Source organism: Chionomys nivalis, chromosome 3, assembly GCF_950005125.1.
Source record: "Chionomys nivalis chromosome 3, mChiNiv1.1, whole genome shotgun sequence".
NCBI lineage: Eukaryota > Metazoa > Chordata > Mammalia > Rodentia > Cricetidae > Chionomys > Chionomys nivalis.
The window spans coordinates 94078371-94105826 of NC_080088.1; the positions used below are offsets into that span (position 1 = coordinate 94078371).

General features: G+C 46.9%; 1 protein-coding gene across 6 annotated transcripts in view; it reads right to left on the reverse strand.

The window, feature by feature from the left end:
* Positions 1–853: 853 nt before the first annotated feature.
* Positions 854–27456, reverse strand: part of Sun1 (Sad1 and UNC84 domain containing 1) — a 46596-nt gene continuing 19993 nt past the window's right edge. For 2 of the 6 annotated variants that reach the window (XM_057763480.1, XM_057763481.1), the window contains exons 3-23: positions 25094–25288; positions 23258–23442; positions 22060–22086; positions 21778–21957; positions 18872–19069; positions 17884–17949; positions 17522–17632; positions 15310–15408; positions 14837–14930; positions 14020–14078; positions 13757–13902; positions 13105–13344; positions 12034–12120; positions 10476–10519; positions 9355–9466; positions 8239–8493; positions 7733–7817; positions 5596–5711; positions 3485–3652; positions 2023–2115; positions 854–1749 (exon numbers count right to left, since the gene is read on the reverse strand). In XM_057763480.1, coding sequence (XP_057619463.1) covers positions 1636–1749; positions 2023–2115; positions 3485–3652; positions 5596–5711; positions 7733–7817; positions 8239–8493; positions 9355–9466; positions 10476–10519; positions 12034–12120; positions 13105–13344; positions 13757–13902; positions 14020–14078; positions 14837–14930; positions 15310–15408; positions 17522–17632; positions 17884–17949; positions 18872–19069; positions 21778–21957; positions 22060–22086; positions 23258–23442; positions 25094–25288 — 2674 coding nt within the window. In that variant the 3' untranslated portion in view covers positions 854–1635. The remainder of the gene's footprint in view (positions 1750–2022; positions 2116–3484; positions 3653–5595; positions 5712–7732; positions 7818–8238; positions 8494–9354; positions 9467–10475; positions 10520–12033; positions 12121–13104; positions 13345–13756; positions 13903–14019; positions 14079–14836; positions 14931–15309; positions 15409–17521; positions 17633–17883; positions 17950–18871; positions 19070–21777; positions 21958–22059; positions 22087–23257; positions 23443–25093; positions 25289–27456) is intronic. The other 4 variants (XM_057763482.1, XM_057763484.1, XM_057763483.1 and 1 more) reach the window with 4 other exon arrangements.

Sequence of the window (27456 nt, forward strand, 5' to 3'; positions counted from 1 at the left end):
CAGTGTGACACTTCTGTACACATGGTGGAAAGCAGAGCTGTTAAAAGGTATGACAGATGCTCCAAAATATATTTGACAGGCTGTGGAGCATGGTGCTCTAAAGATGAGACCTAGGTCCTTGTGCCCACCCTCTTCTAGACTGGACTGTCTCTGAGCAGACTCCCCTAGCAGGAAGAGGATGGAGGGCAGTGGGAATGCCTCTGCGACTCAGCAGGAACTCTCAGAGCACACAACCTAACAATCCCTCCTTACCCACATGGGCAGAGATAAGACAAGCTGAGAAAAGAAATACACACTTTTATTATTCACTTGAAATAGCACATGCACTTTTAAAAATTATAACTCTTTTATTTAAACATCTCAATAGCATCTTAATTTGGTGGCAGTATAAGTACTACCAAAGACAAATGTTCTGAAAAGCATTTACAAAAATACATTGCACAAAGTCCTATCTTGCATCTTTAAAAATAAATATTCAAAATATCTCCACCCCCAAGTCCCAATTTAGTTTAATATAGGAAATTCTGCTTCTGCGTGTAACCTGCAGTATGCAAAATGTGTGCATATCACCTGACCACACAGGCAGTGGCGCTAACCCTATGGAGTGGGATGTGCTACTTTGGGGCACTGTATCAAGGACTGCCTGCAACATGCACTAAATCCCAACTCCGAGCCCCAGCAAGTGAGTTTGTGTTCTGCCAAGACCTTCTAACCTGAAACTTAACAATTCTTTATGTAAAACGTCTGAACACTTCAAGTGTCCAGATGATCAGTTATAAAGTCTGCTCACAAAATAATCTAAATATTAAATATTAATTATAACCAAATTATAACCAGTCAGGTGAGAAGGTGAGAAGGTCCAATAATGGTGCAGAGGCAAACCCAAGAGCAGCAGAAAGTGCTGCTGTGAGAAAGACCAAGAGCAACAGTCATCAGCACCACCAGATAGGGTGGCACCTTAGTGTTCCCTCTTCAGCAGGGCCTAACACAGATCAAGGACACCAGAGGGTGACATCAAGAGGTTCCTGTCCGTACTGTGAATGGATCCCACCAGTAATGGCCCAGCTAAGACTCAAGAACGCCGTTTATAGTGTGTGTACCCCCACTGCCCTGTTGAGTCTCTCCCTCAGCAAAAGTCCAATCCACTCCTCTGGGGAATGATAAGAGCCCCAGCTAAGAGCAGACAGCCCAGGACATACCCAGCCTCTCCCCACCAGGGAACTTGGAAGAGGTCAGATGAAGATGGAGCAGCAGTTTTCCCTGAAAGAAATGTGTGGGTTTAGCAGATGGGACCTTGCCTTCCTGACATCTAGAGGAGAGCTAATGCTGAGCTTTTGGCCTCCACGTCAGGAGCCTGGAACCTGCCAGATTCTGTTTTCTGATTTTATGCATTGAAGCAAATCCCCAAATCAAAGGGAGTGTCTAAGAACCATACATTCAAATGAATCCACAGAGCCCATCAGGCTTTTGGGCCCTGAGCACACACACACAGCCTCAGAGGACCCAACGTGTCCTCATGGCCATCACACATTTATTGAAGGGTGACAAGTTCCTATGCTCACGTGCACTCTTCTCCAAAGGGTTCCAGTGTTATGGTGTCTTGGTATATACAGACATGTACAAGGCTGGAATGCTCTACTGGGCAGGTTCTCCATGGACTCGGAAGCGGTAAAGGCAGGTGTACTCAGGGTGGCCCCAGTTGGACAGAACCCGAAGCTCTACTATCTGGAAGGCTTGGTCAGGCCTTTCCTGAAGTCAAGGAAATAAGTTATTTTGCATTAGCAGTCAGATCCTTCTTACCCCACCCCTGACCAATCCCTTGCCCTGTGGAATATGTGATAAGATGCAGCCATACCCTGACTAAACCTAGCAAGTAGTTGGGACTTAGGGCAGCATAGACTGCCTGCCATGTTTGACCTTTCACTGAGGCACAGAGCTGGACCATGGTTGATCCTCACCACCCTCTCCACATGCCTGGCCCCACAAAGACATGAATGAGGGAGGCATGATCCTTGTGCTTACCAGTGTGTGGAACATTTGGAGCGAGTCCCCTTCTTGGTCATAGGTAAACCGTCCCAGAGGCTGCCCTTCTTCCTGATACTCCGTTTCCAGTCCCTGATCATGTGTTACAGCAGAGATAACAGAGTCACCACTCCAGCCCTGCTCCCCTGAGTGACAGATCATCTCCCCTGAGAGAGGCCCTCCCTGGAGAAGTACACTGTCACTGGCTTTCTATAACCCACTATCCAAGGGCAGGTGTGGTTACTCCCATTAGGGAAACTTGCACACAGCCACACAGAGGCCAGATCAAGATGGCCATGACCATGCTCAGTACCCCCAAAGCCCAGATGCCCTCATGAGAACTCCTGTGCAGATTCTGGGTGCCCCACGTAAGGGACATAAGCAGCATATGAGCAGCAGGTAGGCTGAAGCAGAGTGGGAAGTTCTGTGGACAGATGGTTGTCGGGGGTGAGCAACAGTGGCCACCCCTGAGGCTTCCACATGACATTTAGATATGCTTAAAATCATGTGCTCTACATTAGAGAAAATATAAAGAACTTCATAATGAGAAAGGACTTCACAGGCAATGAGTAGGTGCTAACTACAAAATGGAGAGTAACAACAGGACTCTGTGACAGTGACACACGACTAAGAAAGGTGGTGAGTTCCAGAAGCTACATGAGAGCAACATGGCTGAGAGAGAGAGAGAGAGAGAGAGAGAGAGAGAGAGGGGTAAACAAGCACTGTGCACAACTGCCAAAGGGCCTTAATTATGACCTCAGGAGCATACACAACAAGACCATGTGCCTCAAGGGCTGCTATTGTAGTTCAGTTAGCAGAGCCTTTACCTAGAAGTCATCAGTGAGGAACTGGGGGCATGGCTCCATTGGAGACCACCTGCCTAGACTCCCCCAGTGAGGGGCTGGGGTGTGGCTCAGTGGTAGAGCACCTGCCTAGACTCCCCCAGTGAGGGGCTGGGGTGTGACTCAGTGGTAGAGCACCTGCCTAGAATCCCCCAGTGAGGGGCTGGGGTGTGACTCAGTGGTAGAGCACCTGCCTAGAATCCCCCAGTGAGGGGCTGGGGTGTGGTTCGGTAGTAGGGCACCTGCCTAGCATGCATGAGGCCCTGAGTTCCATCCTCAACAATGCAAAAGAAAAATGTACTTTATCTTTTAGCATTTTCCACTTCGGTACCTTACAGCTGTCAGAGCATAAGTGGACAGATGAAGTGATGACTACAATCCTCAAAAGTCAAGTATGTCTAATTCAAGCTGCTACCAGGGCACATGAACTGAACAGCACACACACTGCCATGCTACTACTGCATTATGACATTCCTCTAATGCTGACTTAGAAGGGAAAAGGGATAGGGTCAGGATTGCCCAGGAAAAGCACTCAGAACATTAGCTTTTGGATAAATGAAACGTCTCGAAGGGTGGAAAGGAGAAGGCTGTTTCCAGGAAGCCAGCAGTGGTGCACTCACATAGACTGCGAAGTCTCTGGGGGCACTGGAGATGTTACCAGTAGGTGACAGCGTCTTTGGAATGTGTTCCACGGTGAACGTGGTTGGGTAGATCCTCATGGACAATCGCACCACCAGGTACCCCTGGGAGCCTTTGAATGCCCAGCAGTTCCCTGGGTAGATGTCAGGCTAGGGAAAGAAAACAGTACTACTTAGGCTGGAACAAGTTCAACCACTCACAAGAAGCAAAGTGATTTCACAAACCACCAAGAACAAACTAGAAGTCTCTGTGTGTCCAAGTCACTTACTCTCCCTGACCCTGAGTTTCACAGCCATGGAAACCAAAGCTGCAAAGGCAGCAGGCTTGATTGGAGGGACAACATGTTTTTTCCTCCCCATGAAGTCTTGCCAGCCACTCAGTCACCAAAAAATGCTGGTGGTCCTGCAAAGAGGTGGCCCTGCCCAGTATCTTGGAAAACAGTTAAGACTTGGGGACTGGGGGCTGGAGAGATGGCTCAGCCAGTAAGAGCACTGATTCTTCTCCGAAAGGTCCTGAGTTCAATTCCCAGCAACCACATGGTGGCTCACAACCATCTATAATGAGATCTGGTGCCCTCTTCTGGGGTGTAGGCACAAATGCAAGCAGAATACTGTATACATAATAAATAAATAAATAAATAAACAAACAAACAAATCTTAAACGTTAAAAAAGACCTGGGTACTACATACATACATACATACATACATACATACATACATACATACATACATCTTAAACGTTAAAAAAGACCTGGGTACTGTCTATCCAAGGTAGCCTTTGGTATTGGGCCACCTCCATCCCAGGTGGCTGAGAACTGGGCTTGTCACCAGAATCAAGTCTGGATCACAGAACTGGGACACTGAGTTCCAGGAAAAGCAGAGAGGTTGATAGTCAAGATGCCAAATAGTGTACCCAGTGTGTGGAACTAGTTGCCAATGCAATTAGTCTTCCATAAAAACCAAAAGGATAGGCAGAGTGGAGTAGACAATACAGAGGTCTGTCTATACCATGCTGTCTCTACCAGTCACACCTATGATGCCTTCTAATTCTCCACAGGTACAAATGAAAAGATAAAAATCATATTTTCCCAGTTTTTGAAAAAAAAAAAAACCCAAATATATACACTGTCTATATCCATGTGAATGGGAGAAACAAAAGGCCCAGTGTCAGCCAGTCAAACCTCAAAACCCAGGGCAGGGAGTACTTCAGATCAGTCCGCAGTTATGAATACCAGGGCCATATACTGTCACCTGTCAACACTACTTGCCAGACACATTTCAAGGTGACAGATGTCTTAATTTTCCTCAGTTCCAAACCTTGGGATAATATTCTTTTATTGCCATACAGTATAATACACCTTCCTGAATTTGGCATTTCCCATTTAACATTTGGGCCACAGGTGGCTGTGGACACCAAGCTACAGATAAGGAGATTCCTGGAATCAAGAATTCAAGGTCATTTGTAATTAATAGGGAGCTGAAGTCCAAGGCTGGGCTAGAAGATTCTTTGAAAGTAGGGTGGGCTTCTGCACTAGGGGCCTCAGTCTCCAGTTTGCTGGCAACACATCACTTCCTGAATTTGGAAAGGCTGGACCTGTGTACACAGGTCAAAGGGAGACACTGGGGGCTTCACAGAAAAGTACTGAAAACTGCTTCAAACTGTGAATGCAAGGCAGCACACTGAAATAGGTGAGTGCCCCTGACCAAGTTTTCCTTTCACCTGTGAGGCTACAGGGAAGCAGCAGTGCAGATAAGGCAGATGCTCCAAGTCTGGAGACATGGTGGCTGATTCCAGTCTGCTAGGAATCATGACAACACAGGTATGAAAGCAACCAGGACGGTCCCTGTGGCCAGCTCCCCTCTGTATAGTCTCACAGCAGGACCAGGCACCCTCATGCCACCTGGGTCTCAAATCAGATGGAGAGGATGGCACAACCCAGCAGTGCACAGACGTGAACTTGGGAGCACGGCCCCCAGTGAGGCTGCACACAGAGAATAGGGTCATAGCAGTTCTCTGTGCCCATTTTACCTTCCCAAGGGGCTGAGAAGTGCAGAGTGGCCTAAGGTGCAAGGCCCTGAGGACAACAGCTTACCTGAATCACCACACGAGGTGACTGTGAGAAGTACCACAGTGGGATCCCAAACAGGCTCAGCAGTGCCGTCTTGGTCTCGTAGGTCTCGGAGCACCGAGTACTCAGGATGCTGCCACCTGGAACACAGGGACACTTGTGTTACATCTTATGGCAACATGCTGGGAAGTCAAAACTAGAGGCCAATAGCACCTTTCTTTCTTTTTTTAAAAGATTTATTTACTTTCATGTGCATGTATATCTGAGGGTACAAGATTCCTTGGAACTAGAGTTACAAGCAGTTGTGAGCTGCCATGCCGGTGCTAGGAATTAAACCTGGGTCCTCTGGAAAAATGGCCAGTGCTCTTAACCATTGACCCACCTTTCTAGCCCCAAACAGTGCCTTTTTAAAAAAATTTACATGCATGAATATTTTGCTTGCATGAATATTTGTGCACCACATGCATGCCTGATGCCCACAGAGGCAAAAAGAGGGCTTTGGATCCTCTGGAATTGGAGTTACAGATGGTTGTGAGCCACCATATGGGTGCTGGGAATCAAACCCAGGTTCTCTGGAAAAGCAGCCAGTGCTCTTAATCACTGAGCAATCTCTCTAGGCCCCAGCACTCCTGCACCAAAGTGCTTTTAACAGCACCTGCTTTACTTGTAAAAAGAACCTTGAACTCTTAAGGTCAGCCCTATATTTTGGTTAAAAACTGGACTCTCTTTCTTCTCATCTGTGTAAGAGGTCGAAAGCTGACAATGGCAGTCTTCAGTCACCCACCACCTTACTCATCGAGGCCAATCTTTCAGCTGAACCCAGAGTTCCCAGATTTTGGCTAGTCTCACTTGCTCTGGGCATCCTGTCTCTGCCTTCCAACCAATGATATTATAGGGCTGCTATGCTTACCCAGAACTTATGTGGGTTTTCAAATCAAATTCTGACTCTCAATTTACTTGAGCCATCTTCCCGGCCCCTGCATTTCTTTTTTAACTGATATATAAAAACACAAAAATTACTCATACCCATAAAATAAATTCTGAAGAGTCACACACACCCATCATCATCTCCACGCCTCTGGGACTGGCACATGTACTGGGATCAGGCTGAGCATACCTCAAGAACTCAGCACAGCCTCACACCTCACAGTGCAAACACCCAGCATCCTTTCTCCTCTTGTCTTAGAAGCCCCCAACAGCCACTTGAACCACTCACTGCATAGAGCACTCAACTTTTTATTCAGACTGTCTTTGATATCAGTTCATCTGACGCCTTCACAACAAGTGTCTGAGTGTATGACTACTAGGGATGATGGCTCTCAAAGCTTTGTTCATATTTTCCTAAGTAAAGGTCAAGCACTGGTGGTGGGGACTCAGGCCACAATGAGATTCAGATTATGTGATGGCCCAGCAGCAATGGCAGCCAGGCTTATGGCCACCCATAGCACAGGCTGCTCAAGTTGGGTCACAATGTCTCCACCACACTCCTCTGGGGGTTTAAAAACTGCTCATTCTTTAAGAGATGGGGTCAGTCTGCATCTCACCTGCAATTCCTATTTTTAGAGTTCAGAAAGTCATTTCTAAAGGCTTGTGTAGTGGAGCCTCCTGAGCTACCCACGCTTCCCAGTGTGGTTCACATTCTCACATTTCCAGAAAGGGCTCACAGGCCTCATGCATATGTGAGGGCTCTGTGGTTGTGACTTCCCTACCACAAAAGAGCATGCTTTGTGGAAGCAAGGCAGCTCCCATCCCGCTGTGCACTCAGTCTCAGCAACCAAACCTCAGTCCTAACACTCGGGGCTGGACCTGGGTATGAGCTGTAAATAGGCAGGTTCAGGTTACACACACCCCAATGGGCAACTTCCCAGAAAAAATGAATACTTGGGCCTCAGTCAGAGTAATACTCTATCATTATACTACAAATGTGTCAGTAGCCTGCAGTGGTGGCACACACCGTTAACCTCAGCACTCCGGAAGGGAGGGGATCTCTGAGCCTGAGGCCACCCTGCTCTACAAAGTGAGATCCAGGACAGCTAGGGCTATACAGAGAAACCCTATATTGGAAGGAGGGAAAAAAAAGTGTGACACTGTCCTGTAGGCCCACCCAAATTCCTGGTCTGGCCTTTCATGCTCATGCTAGATTCTTCTGTCGGTTACTCACCTCCAGACTCCAGGGCAAAGTCCACCATCCCAGTCTTGTCTTGGGAGTACAGCTTCAGAGCATTATTCACAATGATGTGCGCTTGCTAGCAGGCCAAAAGAAAGAAGAATGACGGTTAACGATGCAAGCAAAGGCCGGGGACCTCAAATGCCTATGCTTGGGGAACACAAGCATGCTATACTTCAGCCATGGCCAATAAATGGGTGGGATGGGGCTAGGCCCCCAACACTAGGGCACAATTCACAGCAGGTATCAGAGCCAGGTGTCCTGGGCACTGTCACCATCAATGGGGGTGCATACGGCTGGAAGTTGCATAAACACAAACTGGTATATGGAGCTCTTGGAACAAAAGGATTCAGTGAATTCAAAGCTAAGCAGTGCTTCCAAGTGACGACAGAGGTAGTGCATCATCTGTGGCAAAGGGCTAGGTACACTGTGTTCTCAGAACACGGACACCCATGTAACCATGTGTCTATTGTAGAAGCTGAACCTGTCTGCTTACTCACCGCTTCCGTGATTCCTGAAATCCCTGCCTTGTTCATGGCAGACAGGATGGCCTCAGATGTCGGGGCCTGTCCTGTCACTGTGATGTGATGTGTAATATTCTGCAGCACTTTCAGCTCAAGGTCACGTAAAAGCACCTGCAGCTCATCCTTGCTCACAAACCGAGAAGAAAGCTTCTGCAATAGCCACTCGAGGGAGCTGCCATGCTGATCCTCAGAGAACATGAGTCTCACAATCTCTTGGATGCGGGCATCAGCCTGATGAGATGGAGAAAAGAACAGATAAAGTGTGGGGCACTCCAGTAGCAAACTGCTCCAACACAGCCTCAGGTACTCCAGAAGTACATCTCTGCAATACAGGACACACTTACATTCTTTCCCCCGACAAGACAGGGTTTCTGGAACTCAGAGATAGATGCTTCTGCTTCCTCGGTGCTGACATTAAAGGCAGGTGATCAGACAGCCTAGCACACTCTTACATGCTTGTGACATACATGTGGCTGCACAGTCACAAGCCCAATAAATGAAATATTTAAAATGCAATTTTTTGGGCAGTGGTAGCGCATACCTTTAATCTCATCACTCGGGAGGCAGAGGCAGGTGGATCCCTGTGAGTTTGAGGCCAGCCTGGTCTATAAGAGCTAGTTCCAGGATAGGCTCCAAAGCTACAGAGAAACCCTGTCTCAAAAAACAAAACAAAAAATAAATAAATAAAATAAAATGCATTTTTTTTTTAAGGTGGAGCTGGAGAGATGGCTCAGTGGTGAAGAGCTCTTCACAAGGACTGAGACACAGATCCCACAACCACATGACAAACCATGTTCCCACAAACGTCTGTAAAACAACTCTGAGGGGAGTACACAAAAGAGGACTTCTGGGACCTGCTGGTTTCCAGTTAGGTCAAGACACTAGACTCAGCCTCAAGAAGAGACCCTGTCTCCAAGAGAAAGGGCTTAAAATGATGGGACGTGATACCTGCTAGCTTCTTCTAGTCTCTGTTCATGTCTCTGCATCTGTCTGCATATGCAGACACATACATAAAATCTGAAAGTTTTGAAGGCAGCCAGAGAGAAACATCTTGACAAAGCCAGGCGTGAGTTTCCTAACACCAGCACTTACCTGCTCACAGCTGGTCCTCAGATGCTGCCATTCTGACAGCTGTGACTTTAGCAGATTCAGCTCCAGTTCTAAGTGCTGCACACGGTCTAGGAGGGGCTGCTCTTCAGTTCTGCTGGAAGCCATCAACCAGGGAAGGGACAGGGGTCAGGACCCAGATGCACTCAGAGGAGGCCTCAACCCTAAACAAAGCAGCATGTCTATGTCCTCAAAATTACAAATAAGACCAGAAATGAGCTGATGTCTAGCCACAGCCCTGAGGCTGAATCTGCAGCTCCATATTCATGGGATGGACAGTGCAACTGAAGATGAGATCAGTGTATGATTAGTGACTGACCTTAAGGAGGGTATATGAGCTACCCATGAACACAGAGCTTTGCAAGGGATGCTAACAAGCCCAGATGAAACAGGAATCTCCAAATAAATGTTCTGGATTTATACATGCCTATGCCGAGTAAGGATTCAATGAAACCAGGCCTGGGAAGAGCAATGTGCACCACACTCCCTCCCACCCTATCCCACATGCAGAGGGCCCATTAGCTGGCAAAAGCTGCTACCCAGTCACACCCACCACAGGAACTACAAAGGTTAGTACACACAAACCCAGAGGTTGCAAAGAAGATGCAGAGCTGGAGACAAGGAAAACGCTAGCAAGAAGTGGGAACAAGCAAAACTGCTGAGGGACCAGGGCTTTGCAGTGGCACAAGGACCACCAGCTTCAGGTGCAGAAAGCTTGGCAGCCACAAGATGTGTGGCTGCTAGGCACCAAGGTTTAGGCTGGGCCTTAACACAAATCCTTTGAGACACTGATGAAGCCAATGAGACCAGGAACAGAGAGAGGCTCCTGGCAGAGGGAATCTTCCAAGGACATAGGTGGTTCCCTATGGCCAAAAAGGAACCCATTATACACTACCTGAAGAGAGACAGTGCTAAGTTCCTCAGGACCCTCTCTCCCTTGCATGGTCCCAAGAGAATACCCCCCCCCCAAAAAAAAAACCCAACGGCTGGTCATTTTAGGTGGCAAATGACATCTGAACCTTACCAGTCAGTAAATAGTTGGTCACCATGCTCCACATGGGCGGAGTACCATGGGAGACAAACTCAGAGCTCCTGAGGTCACCTACCTGCCTGCTCTCAGCTTGCTTTCTTCAAGCTCCTTCTGGATAGCCTGGGAAGCAGGGGAGACTTTGTAAACAATTACACCCTGAGTTCATAAATCATGTCTAAGTAACTTAAAACTTCACATATTGAAGGATGAAGTCTTAGCTTCTGAATGCCTGAGTAAAGGCATCAAAGGTGAGTATGGCTGGGCCTCTTTCTGACTCAGGTCAAGTGCATTCTGGGTCTCCTGACAAGTTGAGGCCTTGCTTCCTGCTCAGCTGAACTTTCCTGACACCAACAATCAGGAAGTAGGAGTTCATCCCAAGAGCCTGAGGGTTATTCTGCTTATCCCCACTTTAGCTCAGTCCAGTGAATACATAAACATCTGCCATGTCTAGCTCCATGCTGTGCCCTAAGAATGCTTAGCCCTGTCCCCACGAGTTGCATGGTCTGCAGTGCAGACCCACCTGAATACCCAGTTTGGCAGCACACAAGTGAGACTCTCTCACCCACAGTAACATTATGCAAAGCATGTTCTGTGCATGCTTTTTGGTAGAGTGTCTGAGTGACACCAGAGCCTCATAGGATTCATGAGCAGGTGACTGGATTTTGAAGACAGCACAGCCACCTCTGTTCTGTCAGGCTCACAGGTCAAGCAGTTAAGCAACAGAGTTGAAACGCCCAGAAAACAAAACCACAAGACACAGCTGTTTCAACTGTACAGATCAAAAGCAAGACCTTGAAACAATGCAGTCCTTGACTACAGCTTTGGAGAATATTGGTGGCCAACTGAGCTTTAATTAAAAAATTGGTTTGAGCTGGGCAGTGGTGGCAAACACCTTTAATCCTAGCACTCAGGAGGCAGAGGCAGGTGGATCTCTTATGAATTTGAGGCCAGCCTGGTCGACAGAGTGAGTTCTAGGACAGCTAGGGATATACAGGGAAACCCTGTCTTGAAAAACCAAAAAAAGAACAACAACAACAAAAAAAAACCCTAGTTGGGGGATAGTGAAAAGGCTCAGTGGGAGAAGGCACTTGTGCCAAGTTTGATTATCTGAGACCAATGCCAGGACACACAAAATGAAAGGTGAGAAACAACTCTGATAAGCTGTCCTCTGACTTCCACATGCACTATGGCATGCAAGTGCTCTTGCCCTAGCAAGTGTGAGGCCCTGAGTTCCGCCCCCACAGGCAGGCACAGTGCGCCACCCCCATCCCCACTCCCACCCCGAGGCATGCATACCCACAGTTGTTTTGGGGGGCTTCAATTACAAAGGCAAGAACAAATACCTCAGGGTTGGGGAGAAGGTTGACTGGGTAAAAGCATTTGCTGTGCAAGCATAAGGACCTGAGTTCAAAATCCCAGCACTCATGTAAAAAGTTGAGTGTGGCTGTACACACCAGTAACCTTGGTGTTGTGAGGCACAGAGAAAGAAGGCTCAGTGAGAGACCTTGTCTCAACGAAAAGAGGCAGAGTGAGAGCAGGATCCCTAATGCCCTCCTTTGTCTCCATGCGTTCACTCCCACACATGTGTACCCAGCAAGCAAAACAAAACAAAAAGGCAGTAAAAGAATAAATACCTCAGATTTTTCTGTCAGTTTTCTAAGAATATCTTCCAAGTTGGAAAGACGAACATCATGGTCATGGTGGAAAGTCATGAAGTCCATCTGAGAACGAAAGTGCAGAAAGAGCGCTCAGCAGGGTAAACATGCCATTAGGGCAGGCCAATAATTCCTACTGCAGCTACAACTTATAGGTGTTATCCCTAGCCACGGCCCTATCTATCTCTGGCTGGAAGTCTCAAGCCCAAGAGAAATCATACAGTTTGTCTTGTGACCACTTCATATCCACTCACAGATCCACTGGGCACTGTGATCTTCACAGTTCTAAAATAAAGCCCCTGTGGATAAAGATCCAGGGCACACTCATTTCCTTCTATCATCTCTCACCCATACCAAGACACACGCGATGTCTACACTCACTGGCAATATCCAAAAGCACTATTCACAGTAAGGTCCCATTGTGTGATTAGGTTCCTTATTCAGAAGGTGACTAGGGCCAGCATGGTAGCGCAGGGCTGTCACCCCAGTCTTCAGGAAGCAGAGGCAAGGGATTCTGAGTTGTAACCCAATGTTTCTGGGCTCAGTGAAACTACAATCAACAAAAGTATCAAGTGAGATTTCTTTCCATGGGCAAAGTATAAGCACTTGCCTAGCATGCACAAGGCCCAGGATTAATTCCATTCCCAGCACCACACCAAAAGAAAAAAAAAATCTTTTTATTTGTGTTCTACTACGGATAGGAAGTATCACCTCAAAAGGCTTGTGTTGAAGGCTTGATCCTCAGCCTGGTGACCCAATCACTGAGATCACCTTACCACTGGATCAGGAGGGATCACTGGGCCAACCTACCCATAGAGCAGGCAACAGATGGACTTGTTACCTGCTGACACAACTGGGCGGAGGTAGCAATGTTTGAAGGGCTTTGTTGGAGGTAATACGGCACCAGGGATGTGCCCAAAGAGCAGATCTTGTCCCGGTCCCTCCTTCTCTGCCTCATTTGTTCCATGACGTGTTTTATCACAGTGGCAAGAAGTGCACTGATAAGAGTCACCATGTAGGCCAGGTACCGAAGGAGTTTCTGGGTCTTACCTTAGCACCAAATGATTCTGTGGTGCCCATCTCCTGCAGGTGCTGTCCAACCACATCCTTGACCCATAGTGACAGCCCTTCCCTGCCATCATCCACTTGGTCCACCCGCATCTGGAGTTTCTGAAGCAAGACCGTCAGCTCTGCAAGTCTCTCATCATGGTTGTGGCACTGCACACTCAAAGAGGCTACCTTCTGTCCCATGTCACTCTCCTGAGGCCACTGGGAAGCCTCATAACCAACCTGAGATGAAACCAAAAGGGATACTCCAGAACGGGGCTGTCGTTCTTTCTACTTCCATGTTGGGCAAAGTAAGAAATGTTATTCATCATACTCATAACTGAGTAATGGAATACTTATAATTCTGCAATTATCTGAACTATTTTAGAACATCTGAAAAGCCATAAAACTTGTGTATTTTGTGTTTTTACAATTTTAGGGCCATGCATGGTACATGCCTTTAATTCCAATAATTGGGAGGCAGAGACAGGTAGATTTCTGTGAGTTCTAGGGCAGCCTAGTCTACAAAATAAAAGCCTGTCTCAAAAATATTTTCCCCCTAAGGGGAAATCCAAGACTACCTGCTCACAAGTAGCATGAAAAGCTCTAAAGAACACATGCTCGTGGTGCCACCAAGACCTCTCTGGTTGGTTACCTTCAGAGGTGGACTGGGGAGAAGAGGGCCAGGTCTGTGCACGTCCTCGGGATTGCTGACCCTCTGTTCTGGCTGCATGGCCGTCCAGTTCAGCACTGGTAGGAGTGAGAGGAAGTTGCCCTGACCCCATAGGGAGAGACCAGCACCTGAGGAAAGAAGATAGCAGTGTGCACATGTACAGGCCCCAAATAGTCAGAGACTGTTTCCACACTGTAACCCGTGGACATGTACTGGTCTCTGAAAGTCATCATGCCTCATCTTACCTAGTAAAAGTAGGAGTGGGAGGAGCAAGACAAAAACCTTGCATATATTTCGAAGGCACCTAAGTATAGAAAGGAAACTGTTAACTTTGGAAAGTCAGAGTTGGAGTGGCATTCTGCCCCTCCCTGTGTACATACTAAATACCCTGGTGAAGTTTTATCTACAAGGCCTGGCTACACCCACAGGAGGCCCTTTATACACGGCTTGCTAGCAATCTGAGAGGTGCTATCTGGTACCACAAGAAAGACACAAAGGCCTGAGGCCTTGTCCTGAGGGTAGCACCCACTGTGGTGAGCTGGTGCCCACAGAACTCACTAGGGCACTAGCATAGGATCTGACTGAGACCTCTAGCTTTACATATATCCAGTGCGCTTAACAATAGCAGTTGCCTTTTCACCTCCGTTAATTTGAAAAACAAAAATATAAAGGTCCACTGTAAAACATATAAAAATGTATTGAGCCGGGCGGTGGTGGCGCACGCCTTTAATCCCAGCACTCGGGAGGCAGAGGCAGGTGAATCTCTGTGAGTTCGAGACCAGCCTGGTCTACAAGAGCTAGTTCCAGGACAGGCTCCAAAACCACAGAGAAACCCTGTCTCGAAAAACCAAAAAAAAAAAACAAAAAAAAAAAATAAATAAAAATGTATTGATGCAGACACTGCAAATGTAAGCTGAGCTGCTATAGAGCTGCCTACAACTGGTAAAGAACAGCTGTTTACCTCCCCATGCAAACATAGGCCCCAATGCTGACAAGGCATCCTGACCTCGACACAGGAGCCCCTAACATTGACGTGAGATCTTCACATTGACAGTTTCTTACCTGGTAAGAAGAAACACATTCAGCCAAGAAATCAAAGTAACAAATTGGTACCATCCACTCCCTAGCCACCAGAAGGTTCCAGAGGCTGCCTTCCCTACAAGACAAGAGAGCAAGTCTGAGGAAACACGCTTTATAAGCTGCTCCTAGATGAATGTTTCTGGGAAGATGGTGGTAGGTTTGTTGGAGGGACAAAGGCCCTATAACTCTAGTGACCAGGGCAGGAGAACAGTAAGCAACACCAGCTACACACAGGATGAAACAAGGGGAAGCACCATTCCATGCAGCTCAAGCCATGTATCATGGGGCTTAAGGCCCACACACCCAACACGTGACAAACAGGATGCCATGCGCCTGAAGCAGAGACAAGCATGTCACATTGGGAACCTAACATGAAGCTCTAACCTGGTCCCATACATTTGTTTACAGCTGCCCCAAACTTTATGAGAGCACTAACACAGAAGCCACATAACCACCTGGAGCAGTAACAGCCAGCCAGAGCACCGACCATATGGCCTCAGCCACAGACCACCCAGCAGCTCTGGTCCTGTGTAGTGCTCGAACCAAGAGGTCACCTGTGGCAGAGAAGACACGGCAGAGGGCACTGTCAGACAGACTGCAGGGGTCAGCACATACTGACAGTACAGATAGCAAGGCTGCCAATATACTCTGCCCAAACTCCCTCTGGTATCCCAGGAAGAAAACCTTGCTGTGCTCACTCGGACTCCCTCATGCACATTCTTTGTTCTGAAACAAGGTCATCTGTATCCCAGTTTGGCTTTGAACCCACCACAGAGTCAAAAATGACAAACTTCCAGCCTCCCAAGTACATGAGTCATCATACTTGGCTCACTGCAGTTTTGTTTGGTTTTGTTTTCTGGAGGGAGGGTGTTGAGATAGGGTCTCACTATGTGTCCTGGCTAGCCTCAGATTCACAAGATCCACTTACTTCTACATCCCAAGTTCCCAAATGTTGGGATTAAAGGTGCGTGCTACCAGACTCAGCTCACCCACAAATACTTAACAGAGAGGCAGGTGTCTCTTCACCACACCCTATCAAAGGGTCTAGAAGGTGCTCATGAATGCAGGTGGGTGGTGCCTGCAGGGTTCACAGTGGGAAAGTAGTCTTTTATGATGACTGACGTTCTATAGCATCACTATAGACAAGCAACAAAATGAACTTGCACTCAACCTTTCATTACATAAAGCAGAAAACCTACCCCTTCTTCTTGCTGACCCCCGTTTTTAGAGAAAAGGTCTTTTTATGTTGCCAGGCTGGCCTCAAGCAATCCTATTTGAGCCTCCTAAGCAACTACAGGTATGTGTTACCAACCAAAGGTTTGGTTTTTTTTGTTTTTTTTTGTTTTTTTTTTAGATTTATTTACTTATTATGTATACAGTGTTCTGCCTGCATGTATGCCTGCAGGCCAGAGAGGGCACCAGATCTCATTATAGATGGTTGTGAGCCACCATGTGGTTGCTGGGAATTGAACTCAGGACCTCTGGAAGAGCAGTCAGTGCTCTTAACCTCTGAGCCATCTCTCCAGCCCCAGGTTTGTTTGTTTTTTTTTTAAATATTTATTTATTTATTATGTATACAATATTCTGTCTGTGTGCATGTCTGCAGGCCAGCAGAGGGCACCAGACCTCTTTACAGATGGTTGTGAGCCACCATGTGGTTGCTGGGAATTGAACTCAGGACCTTTGGAAGAGCAGGCAATGCAATGCTCTTAACCACTGAGCCATCTCTCTAGCCCCAGGTTTATTTTTTTTTTAAGTCAACTTTGCTCCATTTTTTCAAGAGTGATTACTGACTCTTACCCTAATATTAACATGCTAGTCCTGTAACCATTAAGTTGTTTGAACACAGCATATAACAAGAGAGTGTGGCTTAAAACGATTAAAAATAAATGTTTCTCATATGCATATAACCGTTTTGCCGGCACGTGTGTCTGTGCACATGTATGTTTGGTGCCTGTGAAGGCCAGAAGAGAGTGTTGAATCCCCTGAACTATACAGTTGTTAGCCACAGTGTAAGTGCTGGGAACTGGTCCTTTCAAAGAGCAGCAGCCAGTGGTCTTAACTACGGAGCCATCTCTCTAGCCCAAAAAGATTTTTTTAAAGGGCATATTACTTTTATGTTTATTATATCTATGAGACAATTACTTGTGGAGGGTCTTTTGAGACAGCATTTCACTATACAGCTCTGGCTCTCCTGGAACTCACCATGTATAGCAGGTTGACCACAAACTTGTGGTGTGATTCTCCTGCCTCTGCCTCCAGCTGAGGCAACTATTTCCTGAAGCTCAGATTAAAAAACAAACAAAACCAAAAAACAGCTGACCAAGAGGTGTCCCCAAAAGGTACCTGGAAATTATAGACATGGCCTAGAAAGCACACACCCTTTACAGGTACTTCTTGGGCCTGGGCAGTAGCTGCAAGAGCTCGTGCCAATACAAGTGTCAATGAGGCCATGCTAAACAAATTCACAAAGCATTCCAAGAGGTTCTGTGTCCTTTTTTCACTACTGTTATTGAGACAGGGTCTCACCATACATGTATCCTAGGCTGGCCTTGAGCGCATGCACAGTCTATAGTGCTTTGTGAACCTGGCACCACAAAGAAACCAAACAAACACAGCAGTACTTTTGACAAGAACAAACAAACAGAACAAGGTACGAGACATAACCTGTGTAGGTGCAGAGGCGACCCATGGCCCCTGCCACCCTGTGTGGCTGGGGCAGTTGCGAGTGGGTGGCTGTGTGTGTCTGAAGGTGCTTCTTCCCCTTACAGTCATCGCCTGTGATGTGGTGACAAGGGATGGAGTGACAGGTTAATACGCAAACCTCAATCAGAATATTGCACAGAATGTTCAAGAACCTAGGAAGCTATCACCCCAAATCACAGCTAGCATCCAGACCAGCTTATTGCTGGCCAGTGAAGCAATAAGCTAGGTGGGCTGTTCATTCTGTGATACTGGAGCCCCAGTATCACAATGGGGCTGGGACCCTCCAAGACCAGCACCACCTTGAATGAGGAAGATGTACTCACACAGGGACTCCCCGTCCACTCTGGAAAGTTCTCCGGCAGTTATCCTCCCACAGTGACCGAGATGGGCTGCAACACATGCAGAAGGGGCTAAGAAAACTCAAAGCCAGCTTGAGTGCTAGATGCCCTATAAAGCCTATAAAGCATGACTAGAGATCATGCCCCAGGAGTGTCAGAGATGCTGACAGTTCCCACCAAATAGGTGAGTATAGGCAACTGGAAGATCAGAATGCTCCAGGCTGTTAAGGTACATCAGCAATCGACAGGTAAGGACTGGTTTGCCTAAAAGGTTTCTGAAGCATGCTTCTAAATGGCATGCAAATGAACTGGTTTTGCTTAATAAGCAAAAGTAAAAAATTGAGTCCATTAACTTTATAATTTATTTTCAACTATGTGTGGTGTGTTTGTGTGTGTGTTGGGGGGGTAATACATACATTCGTGCAGATACACCCAGAGGCCAGAAGAGGGTGTCAGGTCCCTGGTACTGGAGCTACAAGAGGGTATAAGCCTCCAGCCTCCAATGTGGGTGCTGGGAACCCAACTGAGGTTCTCCACAGGAGCAAAAAGTACCCTTAATTGCTGAGACAATACTCAAGCCCTCACCCCTACTTTAAAAAAAAAAAAAAAAAAGAACCTTGTACTTTGAAAATATTAAATTTGGGCCAGTGAGATGGCTCAGAAGGTAAAGCACTTGCCATGAGTCTGAAGGAGAAAAAAACAACTTCACAAAGTTATCCCCTGATCTCCATGAATACCTATACACACAATAATAAACTCCTAAAGTCTAAATCCTGACCAATCTTCAGAGCGCCAAACTACACAGGTCCCATCAACACTTGACAAGCTCCCACAGGAAGAAGACCCACAGAGCAGCTACAAGAGAGCAGCATGGAGAACGCAGGAGATGCAGTGAAGAGCCTCAGAAGAAGCAGGGCTTTCTCCACCTTGAAAGCAGGATTCGGTGGAGAAAGGAGAAAAAATATTTAAATACCTTCTGACCCATGGCTCTTTGTCTCATAGCTTTGTGATTCATAAGCTCTGGATTCATAGCCTTTCAATTTGTAAGTTTCTGATTCAAAACTGAGCTTCATTAAAACCACTTGAAAAAGTTGAACTATGAATGATGCAAAGGACGAAGAGGTATACTTGGCCAGCCACAGAGTCCTATCCAGGTAAAAGGATGCACCGCCTAGTGGAAAATCATGAACACATGTCATTTCTTCCCACAGACTTATCCACCCTATGAACCAGATGGCCAAATTGTCGTTTTCAAAAAAAGCCAAGTTGTAAAGCATTTTTAAACTGTACACTTGGAAGAAGACCACCTGAGAAGAACATCCACCAGTGAGTGAGTCAGAACTGTAGAGGAAGCGCAGTGGTGGCCTCTCCATAAGTGAGGTCTCAGGCTCTGGCACAGTAGGTGAGCACTGCAGGTCCCCCTATGAGGATGCCACGGAGGCACAGACTGAAGGCTCTCTGGCTCCCACAGTGGCTGAGCTTGAAAAAACTTTTCAGTGAGCCTAGAATGTGGAGGGAAGTGCCATAAGTCATGTCTTCATGTTCTTGGAAGCATTTCTTCATAAGAAGAGTATGGAGTCAAGTGAACACATGGGTGCTGTCTAGTCCACAGATCTGTGGGATGCTGGAGACCCATGGCCTACGAAGTATTGCATCTATTTACTCCGAAGCCCAGAAATGCTTAGCATGTTCAGAGCCTGAGTTGGAGGCCAGCCTGAATTAGTGAAGTGTGGGTGGCATGGTTTGAAAGAAAATACTAGAGCTTTAAATTTTTCAGAAGAGGGTTGGAGAGACAGCTCAGTGGGAGGAGCCCTTCCAGAGGATCCACATGGTGGCTCATGGTCGCCCACCCATAATTCCAGTGTCAGGTGATTCGACACTGCAGGGCACTGAACACACACAGTGCACAAACATATATGCAGGCGAAACCCATACACATAAAATAATACACTGATACACATAAAATGGTAAGTCTTATTAGTAGTAATTAGCTTTTTTTCAAAAGGATAGTGAAGGGGCTATTTTCTAACTGGAACGTTGTACTACAAAATCCCGACCCTGAGCAGTCAGCCCCAAAGTCAATAGGCACCACAGCCACCCTTGCACATGCCCCTCACAGGCTAGTGAACTGTAGAGGTTTAGCCAGAGGCATGCATGTCCATTTCCTAGCTAATCAAAAACTCATCACATTGGCAAGATATTAGTAAAAGAAAAATGTTGAGCTGGCAAGAGTAGGAGGGTTCCAAGGCTAAAGGCAGGTGGCAGGACATGTGTTTGGCACGTGTAAGGAAGCCTTGGGTTCAACCACCAGGACCAAAAGAGTAAAAGAAGGAGAAAAACCCTTATCTGCTGTACCCAGGCCGGTCTTTATCAAAGGTAGCTGGAAGGATATATATACAACTGAAATAACACACAGCACAGACATCAAAATAATCTCAGTTAACATACAACTCTTAAAGCTGTGCAGCCTAAGCTATAGCTAAGCAGAGACACCCAGGCACAGGTGCATGGCTCGGTATATAGGCTGAACTGCTGGGAGGTGCACTTCACCTGCAGACAGCTGGCAGTTGGTCTTTCTGTTACAAATATTGGCTCGTTAAGCAGAAGCTACAGGAGGGCTGAGCTAAGAAGCATACTATAGCACTACCTGGTGCTGACTGAAATAGGGCAGTGTGGTGAGGGGGATATCTGTACGGCCCCAGCAGTGCCCCTGCTAGCAGGCATCAGGTTCAGCTGTGTAAAGGAAGCTGGTGGGAGCATCAGCGATAAGCTATGGCCCAGTGAGAGCTGTGAAGCAAGGCCAAAGGGAGGCACTAAGCTCAAGTGGCCCTCACACTCACAGATATGATGAGGAAAAGCAGCCACCTCTCCCTTCCCTTTCTATGATTCTCACTTTGTGACATTAATGTTAAAATGCTGACAACACTACAGCAGACAAAGTCTGCACACAAGAATAAAATTGTGGGGCTAGAGAGATGCTCATTTGTTAAGAGCACTGACTGCTCTTCCAGAGGTCCTGAGTTCAATTCCCAGCAACCACATGGTGGCTAACAACCATCTGTAATGAGATCTGGTGCCCTCTTCTGGCAGGCAGGAATACATGGCAGGCAGAACACTGCACTCACTCACTCACTCACTCACTCACTCACTCACTCACTCAATCAATCAATCAATCTTTTTAAGAAATAGGACTGTAGAAACAGAAGAAACTAGACATGAGCAATAAGGATGGAATTCTTAGTGCTGCTCTGGCCTTCCTGACACTCATGGTGGGGAAGACCCAGCATCATGCTTGAAAGACAGAAGGGTCTGTAGTCGTTCTCAAAGTGGCCCAGGAGGAAGTTCGGGCAGTCCAAAACAACCTGCCTGCTTAGCTACTTATGATGACCTCTGCATCAGGTAAGAAAGTCAGGATGCTGCCACCACCCAAATGCCAGGCTCCAAGTTATCCTCCCAGAGCACCCCTGTCTTACACTATCACACCAGAGACCCCACTGTGAGCAGCATCGACTTCTGGTGCTACAGCCACTTGGGCATCTGGGCTGCACTGGAATGACACAGAAAAGCACCCAAGTTGGAAGCTACAGAAGTAGGAATTTTTCTTTTTCTTATGTTCAGTCCAAATTTACCAAATTTGAACTACTTCCAGGTATAAAAATACTAAGCACAGAACCACAGACTGGGAAGGGACAAGTAGGACAGAGCTAATTCAGGTCTATTTAACTCTGCAAGAATAATTCTGAGTTCAACTCTGTAAGGGAAATGGTGTAAGACACCAACGCCTGTGCTGGGGATGGAACCTAAGGCTCATAGTCAGATTTATAAGAACAGGAAGAGCTGGGCAGACCCTTTTACAAACTACAGAGGCAGGAGACTTACGCTGTTTTAGAGTCCTATCTCTGGAGTAAACCCTCGAGGTGGTCCCATGGGTGGCAGAGTGGGCCGTGAGTGCATCAGTGCGCGCTGAGAGCATCCTGCAGTCATGGCAGGTGTATCCATTACTGGCTGTCACCTCTGTTGCCAGTTCACCGTTTCCCTGAGTGGCAGCTTTATTTCCACCTGAGGTTTTCAAAAGGCAAATGAAAGCTAGTGATCACTATCTGCAGATTACCCAACCATGACTTCTGGTTTGAAAAGTATACAAAGTATCAAAGTAATTACCTTTAAGGTCTCCATCATCATCAAGACCTGAAATACACATACACACACATTACACTGTGAAATAGAACCAATGCCACAACTGTGCCAGGTGACAGGTCAACGCAATGCCGTGGCATTGTTGGGGTCTGTTTCTAAAATGCCTGAACCTCCTGTCACCCAAAGGTGATGTCGCATGGGAAGAGACCTACATTCTGGCCCACAAGGACAGACAAGAAGGAAGAAGTAGCCAGCTGTGTGGAACCTCTAGGCTTTTAACTTATAGCATGTGTGGCCTGAGACTGCTCCATGGCTAAGCAAAGCAGAGGCATCCCAAGCCAAGCACTCAGGACTTCTAGAGCTAAGCTGGCTCTTCTAACTCCTCCAGCAGAGCAACCAGAACATAAGCTGAACTCAGCAGGCGGCTCTGTGGCTCTTAGCAGAGGCTGTGTCTGTGTGCTCAGCCTTGGTGACATGGCATAGGTCACCTTAAGGATGCAGATGGCCCTGTATCTAAGCTGGGGCAGAATCTTGTCTTCCAGTACTGATTGTTTCACAGAAAGTCCTTTATTTTAGAAGGGGTCCTTTATGGAGCTCGGGTTGGCCTTGAACTCACTATGTAGTTTAAGTTTGGCTTCAACTCCTGATTCTCCTGCCTTCACATTCTGGGTTTCTGGATTATAGGAATATGCAACCATGTCCAGCCTGTAACAAGTGCTTTCTAATGACTCAGAAATACTTTTCTGTTGTTATTGGTTTTTTTTGTTTTTCAAGACAGGGTTTCTCCATGTAGCCTTGGCTGTCCTGGAACTCACTCCGTAGATCAGGCTGACTTCAAACTCACAGAGAACTGCCTGCCTCTGCCTCCCGAGTCCTGGAATTAAAGGCATGTACCACCACTGCCTGGTTTCAGAAATTTTACTGCTTTCTAGAACATACCAGGAATTTTACACTACATTTGAGTGTCCCATACTGAGAGTGGCTACAGGATTGCTGCCTGTTCACTTAATCTGTCATATTACGGTGAGCAATAAATAATCACACCTTGCCTAAGCCACTGAGACAGCAGACGAAGACAGGATCCACATGCCCCCCGGGAGCCCGCAAAGAGCTTAACTGTACTGTCAGCAAACCATTTGTAGGCCAACCTCTGCCCCCTCCCAGAACAACTGCAGACAAAACCATGATGGGGACAAGAATGTTCAAGTCTGTGGTTACTAACCCCAGAAGTGGTCCACTTTGGTCTGCTCACGAATCAGAGACTCATCTAGCACAGGATGCCGCAGCACCGTGGCACTCCTCAAGCTGCAAGAGCTGTCATGGCTGGTGCTGGAGGACACACCCTTCCCCGACAGGTGGTTGATACTAAAAGCTGGCTTGCTTGCACTTCTGCGCTGTCTGACTGTCCTACAAAGAAGAAATGCATTTTTAGACTTTCCTTAGAAAATATAGAATCACTAGATTTTATCCAAACAAAATTTGTGCCAAAGAACACACACAGCATTTTAAGACAAGTCATTTTTATGCCTTGTCTGCTATAATCTAAACATCCATTAATCTAAAAAAAAATGGGGGGGGGCGGGGATTTATTTAGCTGGAGTCCAAGAATTTGTTCTAAAAAATTTCAGACTATTCTGGGCCCAACAATCCAAAATTGGATCAAACTTGAAATAACCTGAAAATAAAAACGACTTAAGAGTTCAAACAAATGCTACAGCTTCTACATCTAACTACGCCACTCCTTTTTCTGAACAAGTGACAGCACACACACCAGCAGCCCCACTGTTTCTGATCTAGCACAGAGTTACCAACACAGCAAGGGGTAGTGGTTAATTGAAGGAACTTCTGCCTGTATTCTTATCACACAACACAAGGAGCTCAAAAACAAATGACAGCTGGATGTGGTAGCATATGTCTTTAATTGCAGCAATCAGTAGACAGAAGCAGGCAGCTCTCTGTGAGTTCCAGCCAGCCCCAGCTACAGTGAGACTTTGTCTCAAAACAAACAAATACAACAAAACTCCAAATGTCCTCTAAGTATTTTGCATCAAGTGATGTGAATGGGTACACACAGGTCAAAGCACAAAACTACTCCTCCAGGAAGCTTGGTGTGGTGAAAGGCTGTGCTAATATACAGTACACAGTACAGTCATCAGCCTGGTCTCCTGTCCCGGGGACTATAACTTTTGGGCACCTTTGGGTGGCCCCACAGAGAGCTGTGCTTGGGAGTCAGCTGCCACAACTGAATAGTCTAACATTTTATGTGACAGTCTACAGGTCTCAGGGTGAAGCATACTACATAGGGCCCCATGCAGTGTGGACAAGGTGTCAGCAATCTCGTGCACTCACGAGGGCAACGCAATTTTTATATGAACAAAATAAACTAAAGGGTATCACTTCTGCTGGGCATGATAGCACACACCTTTAACCCCAGCACTAGAGGGGCAAGTGGACCTCTATGAGTTTGAGGCCAGCCTGGTCTGCAAATTAAGTTCCAGGACAGCCAGAGCTGTTACACAGAGACACTCTATCTTGAAAAAACAAAAACAAAAAAAGTGTCACTTCTACTCAGTGTCTCAGAAAGGCAGAGATGGTGGGAACTTTTGCCATTGACTACAGTGAGACAAGCATGGAAGGTAGAGACAAAATATACTAACAGGCCGACTGTACATGCTGTACACAGCTCGCACGCGTCACAGAGGCTTGAGTCAGCCGTGACAGATCAGTGAGCAGCACTGCAGCTGCCGACCCAGCGAGACTCCACCCCTCCACATGTGGTAGGCCAGTGAAGCTCCGCTCATCCATGATGAGACAGTTTATGCCTGTGACCATGAGAAGTTCGTCCGCAATGCCATCTCATGCACATTAGCATATCAGCTCCACTCTGTGGACAGACAGCAGATACTCTGAGCATTCCAGAACAATTTCAGTCAGTGCACATGGCAGATCTGCACATGAACGTGTGTGTGCACAAACAATTCCAGGGAAAGAGCTTGGTTTGACAAGCTGGAAGGCCAGTAGGTTTGACAACTGTGAAAATAAGCCACATGGTGCTTACCTGGTTTCTTTCTCCTTGGAGGGGGTGGCCCTGCTGGTGCTGATGTGCATATCTACAGCCTGGCTGTCCCCACTGCTATATGTTGCTGCTGTTGTGACCAGGCGTAAGCTGCGGCGGGACATCCTCGGAGAGTCAAACACAGGTTCCAATCTGTGCTCAGTCTCAAAATCCAGGGCATCCGAAGAATAACTAGAACTGGAAAGAGACATGGCTGGAGGAAGCACTTGTTGCCAGGTCAGGAGCCATGACACTCCTGTGTGCTGACTTTACTGCACTGCAAGGGCAGCCATGCATGGACCTTCGCCAACCCCCAACCCCTTCACCTGCTGACCCCAGGTGGGGAGGCCTGGAACTTTGTCTGAGAACAATTGTTTAGGGCAGGCAAAGACTCCCAGAATCCTGATGGGGCACTAAGACAGTGACACTGCAAGGACTGAAGTGAGATCAGCAACAAGTTCTTGAGAAGAAAATGGAAAGCCCCAAAACAAACATTTCATACACTGAAGCTAGATGAACATAAAACCCTTCGGAGCCATGGCAAAGACTGTCACTTCCAATGCAATGGATAAAAAGATGCACCATTGGGGCTGGAGACATGGCTCAGTGGTTAAGAGCACTGGCTGCTCTTCCGGAGGACCTGAGTTCAATTCCCAGCAACCACAAGGTGGCTTACAACCATCTGTAGAGGGATCTGATGCCCTCTTCTTCAGGCATAGTCATACATACAGATAGAACACCTATATACATAAAATAAATAAATCTTAAAAAAAAAAAAGAAGATGCACCATTCTGTGCGGTATCCAGTTTGTTCACTCCAAAAGCCAGCTGGTTCCCCTCTCAGATAACTTGAGGGTGAGGCTATGCTAACCCTATTAACAGCATCCCTCTTCATCAAGACACAACTAACCCAGTCACTCTGGAAAAGTAGCTGCACAGGGTAAGGGTGACAGCAGGTGAGCATGAGGCACCCTGGGAGAAGAGGCAAAGAGTAATGTCAGCTGGGGACCTCACAAGAGCATGAAAAAAGACACAAAGTAGTCAGGGGGGAAATGACAGATACCTTGGGAAGTCCTACTCTATAGGCAACCCCAGCAGCCAGGACCTGGTGGCTTTTCAGCCTCATGCCCTGCTAACACAGGGGCCCTGGGGCCTTAAGGGTATAGCTGGAGAAGATCTCACAGGTGGAACACCAAGTCAGCCTGGTAAGTGCCACTAAGAAGGTAGTACAAATGCTTCAGCAGGCATGGCCCTTAGGATGTCAAAGATGCTTGAGACAGCCGGGCAACGGTGGCGGACGCTTTTAATCCCAGCACTTGAGAGGTAGAGGCAGGTGGATCTCTATGAGTTCGAGGCCAGCCTGATCTACAAGAGCTAGTTCCAGGACAGGTTCTAAAGCTACAGAGAAACCCTGTCTCGAAAAACAAAACAAAGCAAAAACAAACAAACAAAAAAAGATGCTTGAGATAGGGTACACTAGCAAAAAGGCTGAGTCATGATGAGATAAAAGCTGACAGCAGGGTACTAAATGAGAACACTTGCTAGGCCAATTTCAGTGAACCCTAAAATTATCTTCCTTCTAGTAGAGTACTGTAAACAATTATGGCTTTAGTTTACAAAGATTGCATTTAATATCATAACTGATCTATAGATAAGGACCAGCATTGTGATGGTTTGAATAAGTATGGCCAAAGCCAGGCAGCCTTTAATCCCAGCACTGCACAGGCAGAGGCAGGTGGACTTCTGTAGGTTCAAGGACATCCAGGGCTACACAGTGAAACCCTGTCTCAATAAACAAAGAACAAGTCAGTGGTGGTGGCACATTCCTTTAATCCCGCACTGAGAGACAGAGGCAGGCGGATCTCTGTGAGTTCCAGGCCTGACTCCACAACTACTATGAAAAATAAAAAACAAAAAACAAACAAACAACAACAAAAAGAATGGAAGAACGGTCTCTATAGGCTCATTATTGGAATGCTTAGTCACCAAGCAATGGAACTATTTGAGAAGAATTAGGAGGTGTGACCTGTTGGGGAATGTGTGGCCTTGTTGGAGGAAGTGTGTTACTATGGATGGACTTTGCAGTTTCAAAAGCCCACACCAGGCCCAGTGTGCCTCTACCCACTGCCTTCATATCAGGATGAAGAACTTTCAGCTACTTCTCCAGAGCCATGTCTGCCTGTGTGCTGCTTGCTTCCTGCCATGATGATGATGATGGACTAACTATGAAATTTTAAGGAGCCCCAATTAAATGCTTTAGTTTATAGGAGCTGCTTTGGTCATGGTGTCTTTTCATGGAACAGAACACTAAAGATACACACCATCTCGGCTTCCCATTCCTCCATCCATTCACCCTCAGACTCTAG